The 16801-nt window shown below is 42.3% G+C and overlaps 1 protein-coding gene across 1 annotated transcript in view; it reads right to left on the bottom strand.

Annotated features, from left to right (window-relative positions):
* Nucleotides 1-16801, bottom strand: part of Cryl1 (crystallin lambda 1) — a 142267-nt gene that overhangs the window by 13717 nt on the left and 111749 nt on the right. Inside the window, exon 5 of the mRNA XM_027941585.2 lies at nucleotides 14482-14676. Coding sequence (XP_027797386.1) covers nucleotides 14482-14676 — 195 coding nt within the window. The remainder of the gene's footprint in view (nucleotides 1-14481; nucleotides 14677-16801) is intronic.

The raw sequence follows: 16801 nt of genomic DNA, 5'->3' as shown, positions 1-16801 counted from the left end.
ACACCTAAACTTTGTTTAAACAATTGGGTGCTCTTGATTAGCCAAGCCCACCCTCTTGGGGGACCATAATTCAAAGCATGATCCTCACTTTCAGGTAGCTAGGATCTAGTGCTTTCATTTGTTTGTATGGGGTGGGGGGAGAGGAAGGGTAAAGACATATCAAATTATTAACAATAGGCAAAAGGTTTAGATGTCCTGATACATGATATGGTCCTTTGATAGATCCAGAAGACGGGGAAGACAGGTGGGGACTCCAATGGCTGAGTTGTACTTGAAGTATTTGATAAATGAATTCCCTGTGACTATTGCCTCTATGGGCCTGACAGCTACATGGAATTATTTTTCCTTCTCTCTAATCATCCCATCCTTATATCTAGTTTTTTTTTTTTAATTTAATCCATGTGTATTTTGCATGCCTTCATTTTCATTGGCTTTTCTCATTTTTCTTCATGCCTCTTCCCTTGCCTAATTCCCAGTTGTTGATCTTGTGTTTTGTTTGCTCTGTTTCCACACACTGGTTCCTGTATTGTCAAGTTTTTCTGTGCAAATACTCCTTTAACTTTACCACCAGCCTCACCACTAGGAACAGAGAGCTACCTGGGAATGTGGATCAGGAACCAACTAGTCCTTCCAACCCTCCTCAATCATCACCTTAACTGAGAATAGTGAAGAGTCACTAAAGGATTTATTTCAGGTTAGTTTTAGATAGTGAAATACAACAGTGAGATGGAGGGGACTCACTCTGCCATCTTCAGTCACCTAAGGCTGACAGGAAAGAAGCACTGGGCTTATTTTGTATCACCCAAGGTCAGAGTCCAAGGAGAAGGGATTACATAGGGTCCACCTCAATCTCCACTGAAAGTAAGGATGGAATAGATGTAAACTTTGACAATCTTCCTGTCTCCAGAATGTTCAAGGGTCAGCCAGATGAGAATAGTTACTGGTGTAGAAAAACTCAAGACAAGAGCCAAGGGTTCTAGACTGTCCCTTTTGGAAACATCCCATGATTGGAGGTCTTGCAAACAGTCTAGAGAGGAAGAGAATTCAAGATCTAGAAATTTAAATTGAGAACTATCACAATGATTCATGAGGTTCTCATGGGAAATGAACGAGAACCATGAGTTAGTTCCCTCCACTAATATAGTCTTACATATTTTTGTTTTCTATTCTCTTTGCCACACATTGCTTCTCTGCCATGCAATATGCAACTGGCTTTGAGCAAGGGCAATAAAGACCTGACCTAGCCATCCCCACCCACGCCTCTTCCAGGGAGAAGGTGAGGCAAATAGATCTTAATAAGGAGAAAATAAAAGATGGCTAAGTGCTACCTCACTGTTACTCACAGGCTTGTGGTCAGGTTTGTGAGCAGCCGGCCTCTTGCCAATACCTACAAGTTTTTTTGGAAGCGGGACACAGACATTCCAACAGAATGACTCGGGAAGATTCTGCTAACTCTAGAAGAGTTGATTGAACACTACATTTAAGTGATGCAACAGGGCATTGAATCATGCTCATAAAACACTCATCCTGTCAAGAGCCTTCCAAGAGGACGCTCAGGAGTCAGACCAGTGCTCAAGAGAAAGAAGGTAAGAAACACAAAGTAGACCCTTCTGGTTGAGCTGCCCACGCACCCTGTAGGTGGCAGAAGAGGCAGGTCTCACCCTCCAGGAGGCATTTTGGCCACATCTATCAAGTCATAAAAATGCTACTCTCTGATAGGCCAAGCTGTCCCCTGGGAATTATTCCATGAAAAGACTTCAGAGGAAACAGCCTACATAGACAGAGGTCATGGCAGAACTATCATCACAGAAAACCTGAAGCCACCACAAAACAAGCCCCCAAAAAAGAATTTTTTAAAATAAGTTACATATCATGAAACCACTACAAATGAATGAAAACTAAGTGTTCATAATAAAAACTAGACAAAAACTCAGAGGAAAGCCATTTGATTTGGGGAAGGGCAAACATAGGTATTTTACTCTTTAAACTTCCTTCAAAGTTTTAAAATGGGAACAGACCAAAAAATAGAAGAGAAAAAAAAGGAAGACTTTTTCCCAATAAAAGGGGTGTTCCAGAGCTCTTTGGGCTCCAGTGATAATTCTCTGGTGTTCTTTTTTCTCTGTATGCTGTGTGTATGACAATGCTTCTAGGGAGAAAAACAGCAGCACTGCAGAGTCTGAAAGAAAGTGAAGCAAGGCCTTGACCTTAAAAGCAAACAAAACAACAAAAATAATCCACTCTTTTGCATGAATGTGAGTAAGTTTACTACCTTTCAGCAAAGGTAGTGGTTTAGACTGAGTATCCCTTATCCAAAATGCTGAGGACCAGAAGTACTTTAGATTCAGAGGTGTTCAGATTTTTGGAGTATTTGCATAGACTTTAGCAGTTGAGCATGCCTAACCCAGAAATCCAAAAGCCAAAATGAAATCTGAAACATTTTGAACTCGACTCTCAAAAAGTTTCAGATTTTGTTGCACTTTGAATTTTAGATTGGGATGCTCAATCTGTACCTTAACTGAGGTGTCCTTTGGGAATAAAACTTTTTACAAAGAGATTTGAATCAAAAACTATAAGCCCCGACTCCTTCCCCACAAAATAAAAACAGAGCACAGCACAAGCCTTGTCTCTGCCTGCCCCTTCTTTCATAATTACTCAGTGGAGATTTGAGTTGACATATGATATATGAGTTATTATGTTAGTTGTGGTTTTGTCATATGTGACCTTTCTTGCGTTAGAACACATTTCTTCCATACATAATTCATTTAAAGTTTTTATCATGGAGGGATGTTGAATTTTGCCAAATGCTTTTTTTTTTTGGCATCTACTGAGATATCACATGGGTTTATGCTTCATGTTCTTAATGTGATGTTATCATATTTATAGATTTGTGTATGTTGAACTATCCTTGCATTCCTAGGAAAAACACTACTGATCATGGTGGATATCCTTTTAATATGTCATTGGCAGTACTCAGTTTGTGAAGTATTTCATTGAGCTTTTCAGGGTGCCAGATTACATTCATCCATGAACGACCTCTCTATGTAATGAAGCCTCTCCCAGTATTGGTGTTGAACACTGGACAATCCCTGACTCCTGAATGTGGACTCTGACGTGGTTCTGGGAACCCTGAAATGCCCTTTTAGTGCTGCCCTAACAACAAAAAGCATTCTCTTCTCTTAATGCCTCTGAGCGGAGGAAAGCAGGTCATTTTCAAGGAGCTCTCTGCGTGTGAATCCAAAAAGAAAATGGGTTTCAGTTAGCTAGCAACTGGTCCTAGTGAATAGATGTTACATTGGCTCTAATAGCTCCATAGTCCCAAAAGATATGCTGCTGCATCACTGGGCTAAGAAGCATCATATGGATTCCATTGTGATGGAACTAAAAAAAAAGACAGACATCACAGACCCAGGACAGTCATCATCAAACTTCATGAGGTGAGAGCGAGAAGAGTTAAACCCAAGAAAACCCCATGATACCCTCTAGTGACACACTTGCTGCCACAGACACACTGACTACTCTGACTCTGGGAGATGAACAAGAAAAATGCTTGAGAAGGAAGGAACAATGGGCCCAAGAGTGTGAAGGAGGTGGAGAGGTGAGTGTGCCTAGGTTCCCACAGTCCCATGACTATTAGTTCCTGGGTTGTATTTTCGGGAGATGGAATATGTAATGCAGCAGTGGCAGAAAAATATCTTGGGAAATACTTTGCTGGGTGGATTTTGCCTGGGTGAGAAAGAAAAAAGGAAGGCATGGTAATTTCAGACACACTGGAAGTGGGAGGTTGCAACTCTGGTGCACCTGCACTGGGAACAGTGGGCAGACACACAGAAGAGAAGGAACAGACAGATGGGCAGGAAGGAAAGCAGGATGGGCATGCAAGGGGCCAGTTGAGCAAGAAGCAGAGGAAAGCCCTCCTGCAGAGCCTGGAAGGAGGAACACACCAGGAACAAAGGTTGTTTCTGGGAGGAAGTAAGGCTCAGAGCAGCTCTGAGAGAGAAAACCAGAACTCTCAAAGCAACCATGGAGGCTTACTCAGCCACTTTTTTTATTATCATTTTTTCACTCTATATATTATTAAAGAAAAAAGGCTTATAATTGGATTAAAAAAAATTAGAAAACGCTCCAGCTGAGGGTGTGGTGTGACAGGCTGGGGCTTGGGTCTTTCTCGGCTCCTCTGACTTCCCTTTACATACCGGCCCATCACTCTACATGACTCTTCTTGCCAAGCACACAAACAGATGTCATCCGTGTCTGTGCGGTAATATTTTACTCAAGCCTCAACTTTTTCCCACTGGGCACATTCCAGGTGAGCCACAGCCCAAAGCACCCCATGGCATTCCCCATGTATTCCCTCTGAAGAAACATTTCTAGCATCATCCCACCTTCCAGGGCCTGTAGATGGCTGCCTGGAACAAGCTTTCTCTTGTTAAGCCTCTGCTGCCTCAAGCCACAAGACTGCTCTCACTTTTGTTGACCCCAAAGTTTGAAAAACAAGGGGATTGAGCCTAGTCTGCCCTGCTGCCTGCTTTCCCCCCTCAGAAGCCTTGATTTGTACTGTGGTTATTCCAGAGAGTAAATGTCTGAGTAACTGGCAAATGTCACACACCTCCTGTCCTGGTTGGTTTATAGAAAAAGCCTCTCCATCAAACAGTCAGGGACCACCATGGGGACAAAGGGCAAACGCATTCCTGGACCTTAACTCATAGCTACTACAAGCATGGTGTGTACTCTTCCCCACTATCCTACCTTAACTCACGACTAGCTAGCTATTAATATCATAATATGTGTCCTTCCTGACCCTTTCACTCACTCTCAAAGGTTTACCAGCCTTAGAAATCAGATTTACCATTAAAACCAGGTCACTCTCACCGTTACTCTCCAAGGACAAACAACCCAAAGGATCATACTGTTGAGGAGTCAGCAAAACAGAAGATTCTCAGGGCCCTTGACTTCGTATTTGCCATGATTTGTTTTCTTCACTTCCCCCTGTGTATTCTCTTAACAGCTACCCAACTCATCCTTATCACAAGACAGACATGTTTACACAGGGTGCCACATCCACATGAGATGTGATAATTATCACCAGTATGACCAGAAAACTCCTTCAAGGTTAAAGTTTTCACCCAGGAAACAAAAAACACCTTTTGAAATGTACCTACAGGCAATTAACATTCCTAAACTCTAGCTCGCTTCTACCACACTTTCACACAAATGAATAAAAGTAACTATCTTTTGACTTGACAGTCAGCCTGACACTATCCTATCAGTGCAGTGTCTCTTCTCAGGTAGAAGCCATCATAAAAGCTTTGTCTGTTTATATGCTCAACTAATTTGGTTTTATTTCTTCTGTCACCAAGGCAAAGTCCCCATGCCCAGTAAAACCCAGATGGTCCAAAAGGACAGGGCATGCAGGCTGCTTACTGAGATAGCTTCCTGATCAGAATGCTGGGTTTATGAGAAGGAAACTTCTGGGGATTTGTGTGAACGTAGAAAATGAGGCCCAGACCAATATTGTTTTATATAAAGAAAGAAGAGGGCTGGGGTTGTGGCCCAGTGGTAGAGTGCTTGCCTAGCTTGTGTGAGGCACTGAGTTCAATTCTCAGCACCACATAAAAATAAATAAATAAAGGTATTGTGTCCATCTACAACTAAAAAAACATAAAATACAGAAGAAATCAAAGGACCACCTACCACCATGTGAACACAGCACATATGAGAGAAATCTAAGAGGTGATTACAGCTGTAAATTTAAACATTTTAGGCATCTCCCCACCACCTAAAATATGTTCACCCCCTTAGTTCCCTGTTGTGTCACCTCATCTGTAAAGAAGCTTTCTAATTCACATTTTAACGTATGCATAACAATTCACAACATGCAGGTTACTGGCTCACCTGGCTAGCATAAGCCCAGAACACCTGGTATACAGGTGCCCACACTTTTACATATTGCAGAAAGCTGAGTGACCCCACTTCACTGAATTACAGACAGGTTAAAGAGATCAAGAGAACCAGAAACAATAGTCCCTGATATGTAGGTAAAGAAAAATAGAGGGGAAAGGCAAACACCAAAGGAGGTGAAATATACTACATCTCATTGAAATGAAGACTCCATCAACTGAAAACTAAACTAGTATTAAATGTCCCATTAAGGAAGAAAAAAAATGCTACCAATACAACTAATATACATTGTCAACTGTAATATGTAGGTTGAGTTCAGGGAAAAAGGACTCCTGAAAAAAATTTGTCTTGGAACAGATGAAACATAGTACATTAAGACTTGATGCCCAGACCTCAGGAAAGTCACATAAACCAGGACTTCTCCAACCATGGAATACATGAGAATCTCCTGGCTTTTTATGATGCAGATTCTGATTCTGCAGGTCTGGAGCAGAACTGTAAAAGGCTGCATTTCTTTTTTTCTTTTGGTACTGGGAAGTGAACACCCAGGGGTACTTCACTGCTGAGCCACATCCCTAGCAATTTTTTGTTTTTTATTTAGAGACAGGATCTCACTGAGTTACTCAGGGCCTCACTAAGTTGCTGAGGCTGGCTTTGAACTTTCTCTCATCCTGCCTCAGCCTCCCAAGCTGCTGGGATTACAGGCATGTACCAAGCCCAGCTGGAAGGCTGATTTCTAATCAGCTCCCAAGAGGCCCACTCTGTTCTCATGGCCATCACTTACCTAGATAAGGTGTGAGTACTTCAGCTCAGAGTGTTACTGGTGATGGCCATTCCATACAAAAAAGAATAATGGATTCAAAAAACAACATTATCATAAACATTGTGCCTGGCATTGGGCTGAGCTCTTTGTACACACAACCCCCCTAATCCTCATCATTTCCCCATAAAAAAAATCAGGCTTATTATCATCCTGACTTCATGAATGCAGACATGCAGCAGAACAGGTCTGAATTCCCTACCAGGCTGTGGAGAGCAGACCAAGGCACTTAACTTCTTGGGCATCTTTGTTCCTGTGATTTTATTTTTTTATAAATAAATATGTAAAGGAAAAAATAACAATGTGTCTCTCTTTGTTAAGAGCTGATTTTAAAGTATCTGGAAATCATGTGAAATGGATAGGAAAGTACTTTTCAAATTTTGAAACATTACACAGACTGAGGTGACCATGATGAGCAGACGATTCTCCATGGTGTCCTGTGCTGACTCCTAGTTTCTGCAACATCACATCAATGATATTCAACAGAAGTCCATGAAGAAGTTTCCAGAGAAGCTTCATCTGCCAATATGACTACATGACCCTAGAGGCACACTTTATTAAACTGGAATAATTCCTTCAACGTTGACATTTGTGTCTGAAATGAAACTCAGTGACAAAATTCTTGAATCCCAAGAAGTCTTATCCAGGTAATGCAGACTACACCCTCCCTGGCAGGTCAAAAAGCTAAGAACTGAATTTCTGCAGCTCAGGGATAAAGGGGCACAGGGAACATCTCACAATATGCTACCCTGGTACTGGTCCTAGGTATCAGTAGATGCCAGAAGAGGCTTCACTCTGATATTCCCTTATCTGCCTGAAAACTGGGCTTGCTAAAGAAGAAAACAACTGCCTTTGGTCAATAGCCCCTCTTCCCCGCAGCCCACACACATTTTTTCATTAACTAGACTCATCACAGGAACAAAGATGGAGAGACTGCACCTGGAGAGACTGTCACAAGCTATTATCTGTCTCCTGTGCCTAGTCAGCTTTCAAAGAGGATTGTTTACAGATCACTATTTGTCTCCCAGGCCATTCATTCCCCTACAAATCACTTACTGTACCTCAAAAATGGCCCATATTCCCCCTTTTCCCTCTCTCCTGTGAAGAAGGGTATTAAGCATCCTAACCTCATGGAAGTATTGGGCACACACTGTCCTGTGTTCCTGTGCATGGTAATAAATCTGTAGGCATTTGTCTCCTGTTCACCTGTTCCTATTCCTCCACCTATCCATCCCAACAGGGTAAGAATTTATAGACAACAAACTCAGCTTTTATCCAGGTTTTTCATCACAACACAATTTCCCTCACTGTGTTAATGTCTTCGGAATATGAACTTGAAATTGTACTCCTGATGAGCAGGATCTTATGACCTAGTGACTCTGACTTTTTCAGGGGAATAAGTACTACTAGACAATACTCAGACATGCCTAGCTGGCATTTCCCAGTGTGCAAAGGGATGCCCTATCTCAAATCTGAAGGCAAACTAAAGAGGAGAAAAGGGACCGAACACCTATGAGACAATACAACAGACCCTACATCCTTCATTCCCTTGGACACTGGGTGCTCATTTTACTCCAGAAGATCTGAGGTGCTTACAGGGCTGTGTGGATAGAGATGGATAGTGAATGGGTGATGGCAAGTCAGTATACCATAGCCTAGGATGCACAAAGACCAGACAGGATAGTAGAATAGTGCTTCTTATTCCTCTCTTTCTGATCTAGAAATGATGCTGCAATTTGGTGTCACTTTCATGATCCCCCACATGGATGTGACAATGGGAAGTCCTCCCTCCCACCCCTGTCTTCCTTGAAATTTCTGTTTGATGCTTGACTGCCAGGATTCAAATATGCCCTAAGTTAGTCCCTGCGATTTAAAACAGAGGGGAAAAAGTGAGAAAAAAGTCAATGAAATAAAAAAGATTTTTGCTGTACTTTGGATCTTAAATGATCCCCAAAGGCCCATGTGGTAAAAACTTAGTCCACAATTTGCTGCTATTGGAAGGTGGTGGAACCTTTAAGAGGTGAGGCCAAGTGGGAGGTCTTCTGGTCACTGGAGGTGGCCTCATATGGGAGTATCAGGACCCTACACCTTGTTCTTCCTTTTTTTTGCACTCAACCACTATGAAGTGAATGGACCTCCTCTGCTATATGCTCTTGTTGTGATATGCTGCCTTGCTATAGGACCAAAAGCAATAGAACCCATCAACTGTGGTCTGAAACCTCCAAAACTGTGAGCTAAAATAAACCTTTCCTTAAAAAAATAAAATCAATAAAAGATAAAAATAAATAAAATAAACCTTTCCTCTTTTTAAATTGGTAATCTTGGGTATTTTGTTACAGTAATGTAAGCTGACTAATGCAGTTGTTATTCTAAAAAAATCAATAAAATTGATAAATTTCTAGCAATATGACAAAAAAAAAAACCCCAACAAAACAAAAAAACAGACAAAAATCACCAATTTCAGGAACAAAACCAAGGATATCACTATATACCACATATCCATTAAATGGATAAAAGGAGTACTACCAGCAACATTATACTCATAAATTCAATACCTTAGAAGAAATGAACCAATTTGTCAATAACCACAAACCATTCAAATTTAATCAAAATGAAACAGACAAGCTGAATAGTTCTATAGTTATTAAAGAAGTTGAGTTTTTAATTTAAAAGTTCCCAAAAAATAATTCTCCAGGGCCATGGGGTTTCACTGCAGAAGTCTACCTAACAAGATAAATTAAGAAACAATTAAGAAGAATTAATCTGTGTAATCTCTTCCGGAAAAGACAAGGAAGTTTCCCAACTCACTTTATGCAGCCAGTGCTTCCTTGATATTAAAGTTAAAAAAAAAAAGATAGTACCAAAAACAAACAAACAAATCCCTATAGATAACATCTCCTATGAGTTTGGATACAAACAAATTCTCAACAAAACATAAGCAAATTGAACCCAGCAATGACTAAAACAAATGACATACCATGTGAGAATTTAAATTAATATAGCCATTATGAAGAACAGGATGGAGGTGCCTCAAAAAACTAAAAAATAGAACCCACAATCCCACTTCTGGGCACATAACCAAAAGAACTGAATTCAGTATGTTGAAAATATATCCGTGTTCTCATGTTCATTGCAGCATATGCACAATAATCAAGATTCAACTTAAGTGTCATCAGTAGATGAATGGATAAAGAAAATGTGGTATATGTTCATGATAGACTATTATCCAGCCTTAAAAAAAAATTCTGTCTCTGCAATCATATGCATACATGTAGAGACCTGGAGGACATTATGCTAAAGGAAATAAGCTGGGCACAAAAAACACTATATAATCTCACTTACATGTGGTGAACTGCCAGGCACAGTGGTGCATGTCTAATCCCAGCAGCTCAGGAGGCCAAGGAAGGAGGATCACAAATTCAAAACAAGCCTCGGTATCTTAGCGAGATCCTGATCAACTTAGTGAGACCTTGTCTCAAAATAAAAATGATCTGGGGATGTGACTCAGTGGATAAGTGCCCCTTTTTGGCTCAATCTCCAGTACCCAAAAACCAAACACTGGGGCTGGGCTTGTGGCTCGTGGTGGAGCACTTGCCTAGTATGTGTGAGGCACTGGGTTCGAAAAGTTCTATCAACAACTAAAAAAAAAAAAGTTAAAAAAAAAAAACCAAAGAGATGAACTCATAAAGCAGAGAGTAGAAAGGTAAGTTACCTAGGGAGGAGGGATGTAGAGACACTGTTCAAGGCATGAAGTTTCAATTAAGAGGAATAAGTTTTCAAGACCTACTGTACAGCATGATGATCATAGCTATTAACATTGTATTATGTATTTCAAAACTGCTAAAAGAATAGAAGTTATACGTACGTTCTCATTACAAAAAGATGTGTGTGAAGTGATGGATGTGATAGCTTGATATCATTATTCCAAAATGTATCAAACATATATCAAACCATCATAGTGTACCACATAAGTGTACACAATTATTGTCAATTAAAACCAAAAACTTAAATTTAAGAAAAGAATGATATACCATGAGCAAATGAGATTTATTCTGGGCAAGGCTGATTCAACATTAATCAATCAATGTAATTCCCTGTGAGTGAACGGCAATGCATCTTCCTCTGCTCCTTCCACATCTACACAAAGACATGACCATGCTGGGCGGAAACGCAAACCCTCATTCAAGCCAAGCCCACTGCCTGTCCTCCTCGAGCCCAGATCCCATCTTAGGGTCAGACCCTGGGAAATTCACACTTGAATTTGATTTGCTAAGAGCTATTCACACAAAGATGTCAGAGAACAACATTCCTCCCAAAGGCTCACAGGTCCATTTCTAACTGACTCCCTTTACGCCCTAGCTAAGTCACCTGGTACCTTTCTTACCTTGAAAAGCACCCTAGCTCTAACTGATGGATGCACCAAGCTTGGGTCAAGTATAAAAGACCCTGTCCATTTTCAACTTGCTTTATGAAATAATGAGACAGCATCCATGTGGAGTCCTGGAGGGGGCAACTCCCCAGTCTGAAAGCTCATTCTGTTCTCTGCAGTCCAGTATCAAGTGTCAGGCAATTTTGGCTACAAGTGGAACTTATCCCAGTTCTTGCTTACAAAAATAAGAAGCTCTGCAAAGGGGCCTGAGGTACAGTTCAGTGGTAGAGTGTTTGCCCAGCATGCATGAGGCCCTGGGTTCCATCCTTAGTACAGAGGGTAGAGGGGGTCTGCAAGGCTTATGGATCTTATGAACCTAAAATGTGTACAAGTCTTCAGTCTTACTATAAAACTATTCCTAGGTCTACTTTTTGATATTAAAGTTGCTCTTAAAAGTTTTGAAGTAAATTGGGAAAAACTCAAATCTAAGTTCAAATTCAATTGTTGACAAATACCAAAACATAAATTCAAGTTCAACTGGCTCTGAAGTTGTGAGTCAGAGGGGTGTCATTTAACTCTCACCTAGACCTGGCTCAGAGCACGTATGCAGATTTGCAGCAGGGAAGGGTGTAGCTCTGGATAAATTTGCTAACCTTTGTTGCTTTGCAGAATCTGAAGATAAGCAGCATGGATTTTCTGGCAAGAAATTCACACAATAGTCAATCATACTTATATCAATCCACCTAATGGGTATAACACCAGGTACACTGCTGCCTTCTAAGTGAAAGACACTCTGAAGCTGGCACAATAATTATGGAGAAGATTGATCTTGGGGAACCTTGAGATGAAACATGGCCCTGGCATGTTTCAAAACCCTGGAGCCTTACAGAAAAGGCGGCATCCATGTGGACCCTCAGAAGCCCATATCAGCAGCTGCTTCAGGAGTAGGTAAACATGTCTTCCCATATCTGCTAGAGTTCTTGGGTAGCCAGCCAGGGAGCTGCCACTGTGCACAGATGATCAAAGTAGGTACAATGTCAGAGGTCCCAGTCTTCTTCCATACCCTTCTCTGTGCACCTCACCCCCATGGAAGCTGAAAGCTGCCCGTGCTGTACTCCCAACCTACCCCTCCCCACATCCTAGAGAGATGCACCTATAGTTTCTAAATCGGCCTTAATCCTAACTATCTGCAGATCATTTTTGTTTTTGAATAAAAGATTATCTTCTAGACTTTCCTGAAAAGCAAGTCTTTGGGTTTTATTCACACTTCCTTAACTTTCTCATTTTTGTTGGCTGCGTCTTATATTGGAACCAACTATATCCTGTCAGATGTAACATTCACTTCCTTGTGTGGACTCCAGGCATGAGTCCCCATAGCAGGCAATGCAGAGCCACATGCTGAATTTACTTTCTCAGGAGTTATATCATCCCTGAAAACTAAGAGTGAGAACATTCTACAAGCCAATAATACAACTATATGCAGTCTGCCGTGAACCCATGGAAACAGGACAATTCAATGAATGGTGGATAAAACAAACCAACAAGAACTTCCAAAACAGTAACTCAACTTCCCCTCCAGTCTGCCCTCCTCCAATAGTAAAAGGAGACACCAAAATTTTGCTGGGACCTTCCAAACTGAAACCAGTTCTGGTTAAAAATTTAAAAAAAAAAAAATCTTTGTGTATGCCTCCTGCCCAGTTCTCTGACCACAGTCTCCAAATTCCTCCTAGAGTTGGTTCACCTTTCAGATGGGAGACAGCAAGACACTAAAATACCTTGCAAGTAAAAATTTTAAATTGCTGCCCCCACCATGCAAATGTTTTACTGCAGTATTGAACTCTTCTTGTGGTCCATTAAATTGTTGTCCTATTCTAGGTAAGTGGGGATATTTTAAATAGATCTCAAAGTGGGTACTTGAAGTTCAGTGTTTCTTTAAAATGCTCTAACACTGACTGATATCTGAGAATATTCTACAAGTACTAAAAAATTAAAATAGCCAATGTAGCAATGGAAATCCCAGCACTGAATCTTCCAGGTGTGGGAGCATTAAGCAAATTTACTCAGTGAGTTGCAGCACTGAGCCCATTGTGTGCCAGGTGCATGGGGCTGTCAGATGATGAATGTTTCAGGGATCTGACCAAACACCAGGAGCAAGGAGTGGGAGGGTCACGTACAACATGCACCTCTGCTGAAATCTGAAGGAACTGCTGGGAAGCTAAAAAACAACACTCAAGGAAGCTGAGACACAGGTGGCTTCCTGGTTCCTGTCTCAGGTGAGGTTTGGTGTGCAGCCCTGCAAGTCACAACAAGGAACTGAGGGGCCAAGCCAGGTGCAGATGGTTCAAGCCGAGCACAGCCCTCCCTGCCTGAGGATTGGGCAAACCCTTACATACTCTACCATGTTTCTAAGAAACTGGTGTGGGCACAGTTTGCTTGACCCATGTAGAAGCTAGGCAAAGGCCAGATGGCCTGACTCTCCATGTCCTAGGGCAGCCCTGACTCTCCCCTGCCAGGGATCATGGATCCTCACATAAATGGGCATGGTAATGTACACAGCTAGGTGTGTAGGGACTCACATGTAAAAATCCTTTTATTAAACAATGTTCAGTTGTCCCTCAGTATCCATGGGGATTTGTTCCAGGACCTGTGCAGATACCAAAATCTGAGTCTCATATATAAAATGGCATAGTATTCACATAGAACTTACAAACATCCTCCTGCATACTTTAAACTATCTCTAAGTGATTTGTAATTCCATGTAAATACTATATAAACAGATGTTCGAGTTCATTGTTGAGGGAATAATTACAAGGAAAAAAAAACTATACATGTTCAAAACAGACCTAGTTTTTTTAATATTTTTGATCCACAGTTACTTGAGTCCACAAATATAGGACCAGTGGATGGATGTGGTCAATACATATAATATATATATTTCCTATTACTAACAAGTTTTATGCTTATTTAATTTCTTCTCCAAATTCTTGAAATAAGTTGTGTTTCTTCAGGGAGTACAAGTTTACCTTGCGCAAAATGTCATTTTTTTTCCTCCTGAAAAATTTTAACACTCAGTGAGGGGATAAAACATGAGTCTGTGGGAAAATGCAGTGTGTCTCACCCGGGTAATTATGTGGAAATGCTATGAAAGGGCAGGAGAGAGGTCTTTCATAGTGTCCCGATATCAAATGACTGACTGTAAGAGAGAAATCTTTTGAACAGACAATGAACTGCAATGTGACATTTGATTTCCAAAGCTTGCCCTGCGTCTCTGGAATAGAGCAAGCAGCATCGAGTGCCCTTTGACTTTCCCAGCTCCCAGGGTGTCTGAGGAAGTCACTTCTGCTGTCCTGCTCAACTGTGGAAAGTGGGGGGTAGGGGGGCAGGGCACATGCACCTCCACCAGCCTCCAGGCCTCACTGATGATTGCATACTGTAAGCGGTTCAGGACAAAGCCGTCAATCTCCTTCAGGACTCGCACAGGGGACTGTCCAATCTTCTTCATCAAGGCGTGGGTTCTGTCCATTGTTGCAGGGGCCGTCTCTGGGTGAGGGACCAGCTCGACCAGTGGGACATAATATGGAGGATTCACCTTGGGAGAGGGAGAGAGAAGAAGGGTCAAGGAGATGCTCTGGGGAGTGTTGCTCTGGCTGATTGGGCCCACCTATCCCAAATGGTCTGGGTCGGGGTGGGTGTATCTTTGGAAAGGCCCTTAGATTCAGTATCTAATGACAAAACACCTGAAAAAGAAATGCATTCACAAGAAGAGAGAAAAGAGAATTTGAGCACAGAACTGCATAGTTATCAACAGTGATGGGGCCCCTTATGTTTCAAGCAATAGAGAAAGAGGAGAGGAGTGAGTCAAAGGGCTCCTGCTTAGAAAGGTTAAGGGACAAACACACTATCTTAAACACTTTCCTTTCTGATGGGCCCTTCTGCTATAAGACTGTGAGGCAGACTAGGAGACACATCCCCCAGGAATTTGGAAGACAAACACTCAGAAAAGGAGGCAGTTTCTCCAAAGTTTCCGGGGATGGTCCCTGTGCTCAGCCCAGGCAGGGTGCGCGTGGCCGGAGGTACAGAGAGGGGCTGCAGCTGCCAGGCTCTGTAGGAGCCTAGGCTGGGCCAGGCACAAGGGGAGCATTCTTCCTCCTGTCGGGTATCTGAAACAGAGCCTGGTGCATGTGATTGCAGATAGCACAGCGCGCCAACACAGGCTTCCTTCACCCTCTCTGGGCACATGGAACCAGTCAGCCCCATAGGAGAGGCAACCAGCCCTCCCAGGAGACAGCCAGACCATTGACAATTCATCCACATACAGCAGAGGAGGGGGCAGATTCCTTTTCCCCTTCCCAGGATGAAAACGCAGGCTAAAGATGAGTGGTGGAGAGTATTGAATACCTCTATTTTTGTGTTTTGCTACTTTCTGTAGTTGGTCCTCTCATCTCACAGAGAGAGCTAAAAGGCATTCTCTGGGCAGCAGCAGCACCAAGCTTGGACCAAGCAGTACCATACAGATATACAAAGAAATGCACAGAAACACACCTGCTCTTAAAAGCAGCAAGCCCATAAACTAAATATGTACATGACAACCAACACAAGGGCAAATGGTTTGTGTGTCAGACAGAAGGGTGCATCAGAAAAGACACAAGTGTGGGCAAAGGTGGCTGGGGGAGCCTCCTGGTACTTTACAGAAGGAAGCAGGCCCTGATCTAATTCTAGGCAGCACTGGAGCTCAGTGGTGGACCAGATACATGTTTGGGGCCATGCATCCTAAAAACAATGCCTCTTTTTCTGGCTGTACTGTCTGCAGGCAGGCTGCCCCCTTCCAGAGAGCATCATTCACAGAGCAGAGCACTGGGGGGCTAAGGAGACCTCCATCACATCCACCAGTCCATCATGCTCCCCAAACTGAGCTCAGGAAGGAAAAAAAAGGGAAGACTTTGTAGAGTGTGGCTAAAGTATCAGTAGAACCCTCTCCTGCTTTGACTGATGGCTGACACAGATTCTAAGTAACAGTAAGTATTGAGATGAAATGCAACTTCCAGACAGTCCTTCACTAACATGCTCTAGGGGCCATACTGTTATATCTAAACTCCTGTACACCAGAATTCTGGAGTCATCACCTCAGAGAGATGAAGTAGATGAAGAAAGTCACACACACACACACACACAAAATGAAAGGAAGAATGTTCAGAATAGAGAGAATGGCTGCGTTAATACCCATCTTCCTGAGCCTTTCATGTGTGATGTCCACCCACAGCCCCTTTTGTTGACTTTAGTCTAGGAAGCCCACACCAAAATACTCTGCACTGACACCACATGCCAATCCTGTCAGCACCTTCCACTCACCTCACGGTGCTGAGGAAGGTGAGTAAAAGGTGCTTTAACTCCTATAAAAGGTGCCCGAGAGAAATGTGGATGTCACAACATGTAGGCTAGTGACTTCTCTGTGCTGGGGTGGACATGGCAGTCTTTTGCAATTGCTGAATGTCCCAGGGCCTTTCAGGAGCATGAAGCCTCCTCCTCTTTCATCCTATTTCCTGTCCAGACAAAGATAACTGACAACTGAAGGACTGAGGATGGGAGCTAGGCACTCAACTTCTCCTTTCTGGCCTGGGAAACTCTGGATCCTCAAAGCTTATCAATGGTTCTTGACTACTTAAGACTACCTGCCCAACTTATTCAAGATTATTTCCCCCCATTCACGTAGATGC

Source organism: Marmota flaviventris, chromosome 4, assembly GCF_047511675.1.
Source record: "Marmota flaviventris isolate mMarFla1 chromosome 4, mMarFla1.hap1, whole genome shotgun sequence".
Classification (NCBI taxonomy): domain Eukaryota; kingdom Metazoa; phylum Chordata; class Mammalia; order Rodentia; family Sciuridae; genus Marmota; species Marmota flaviventris.
The sequence above is the reverse complement of the archived record's forward strand: the minus strand, read 5'-3'. Positions and strand labels throughout refer to the sequence as shown.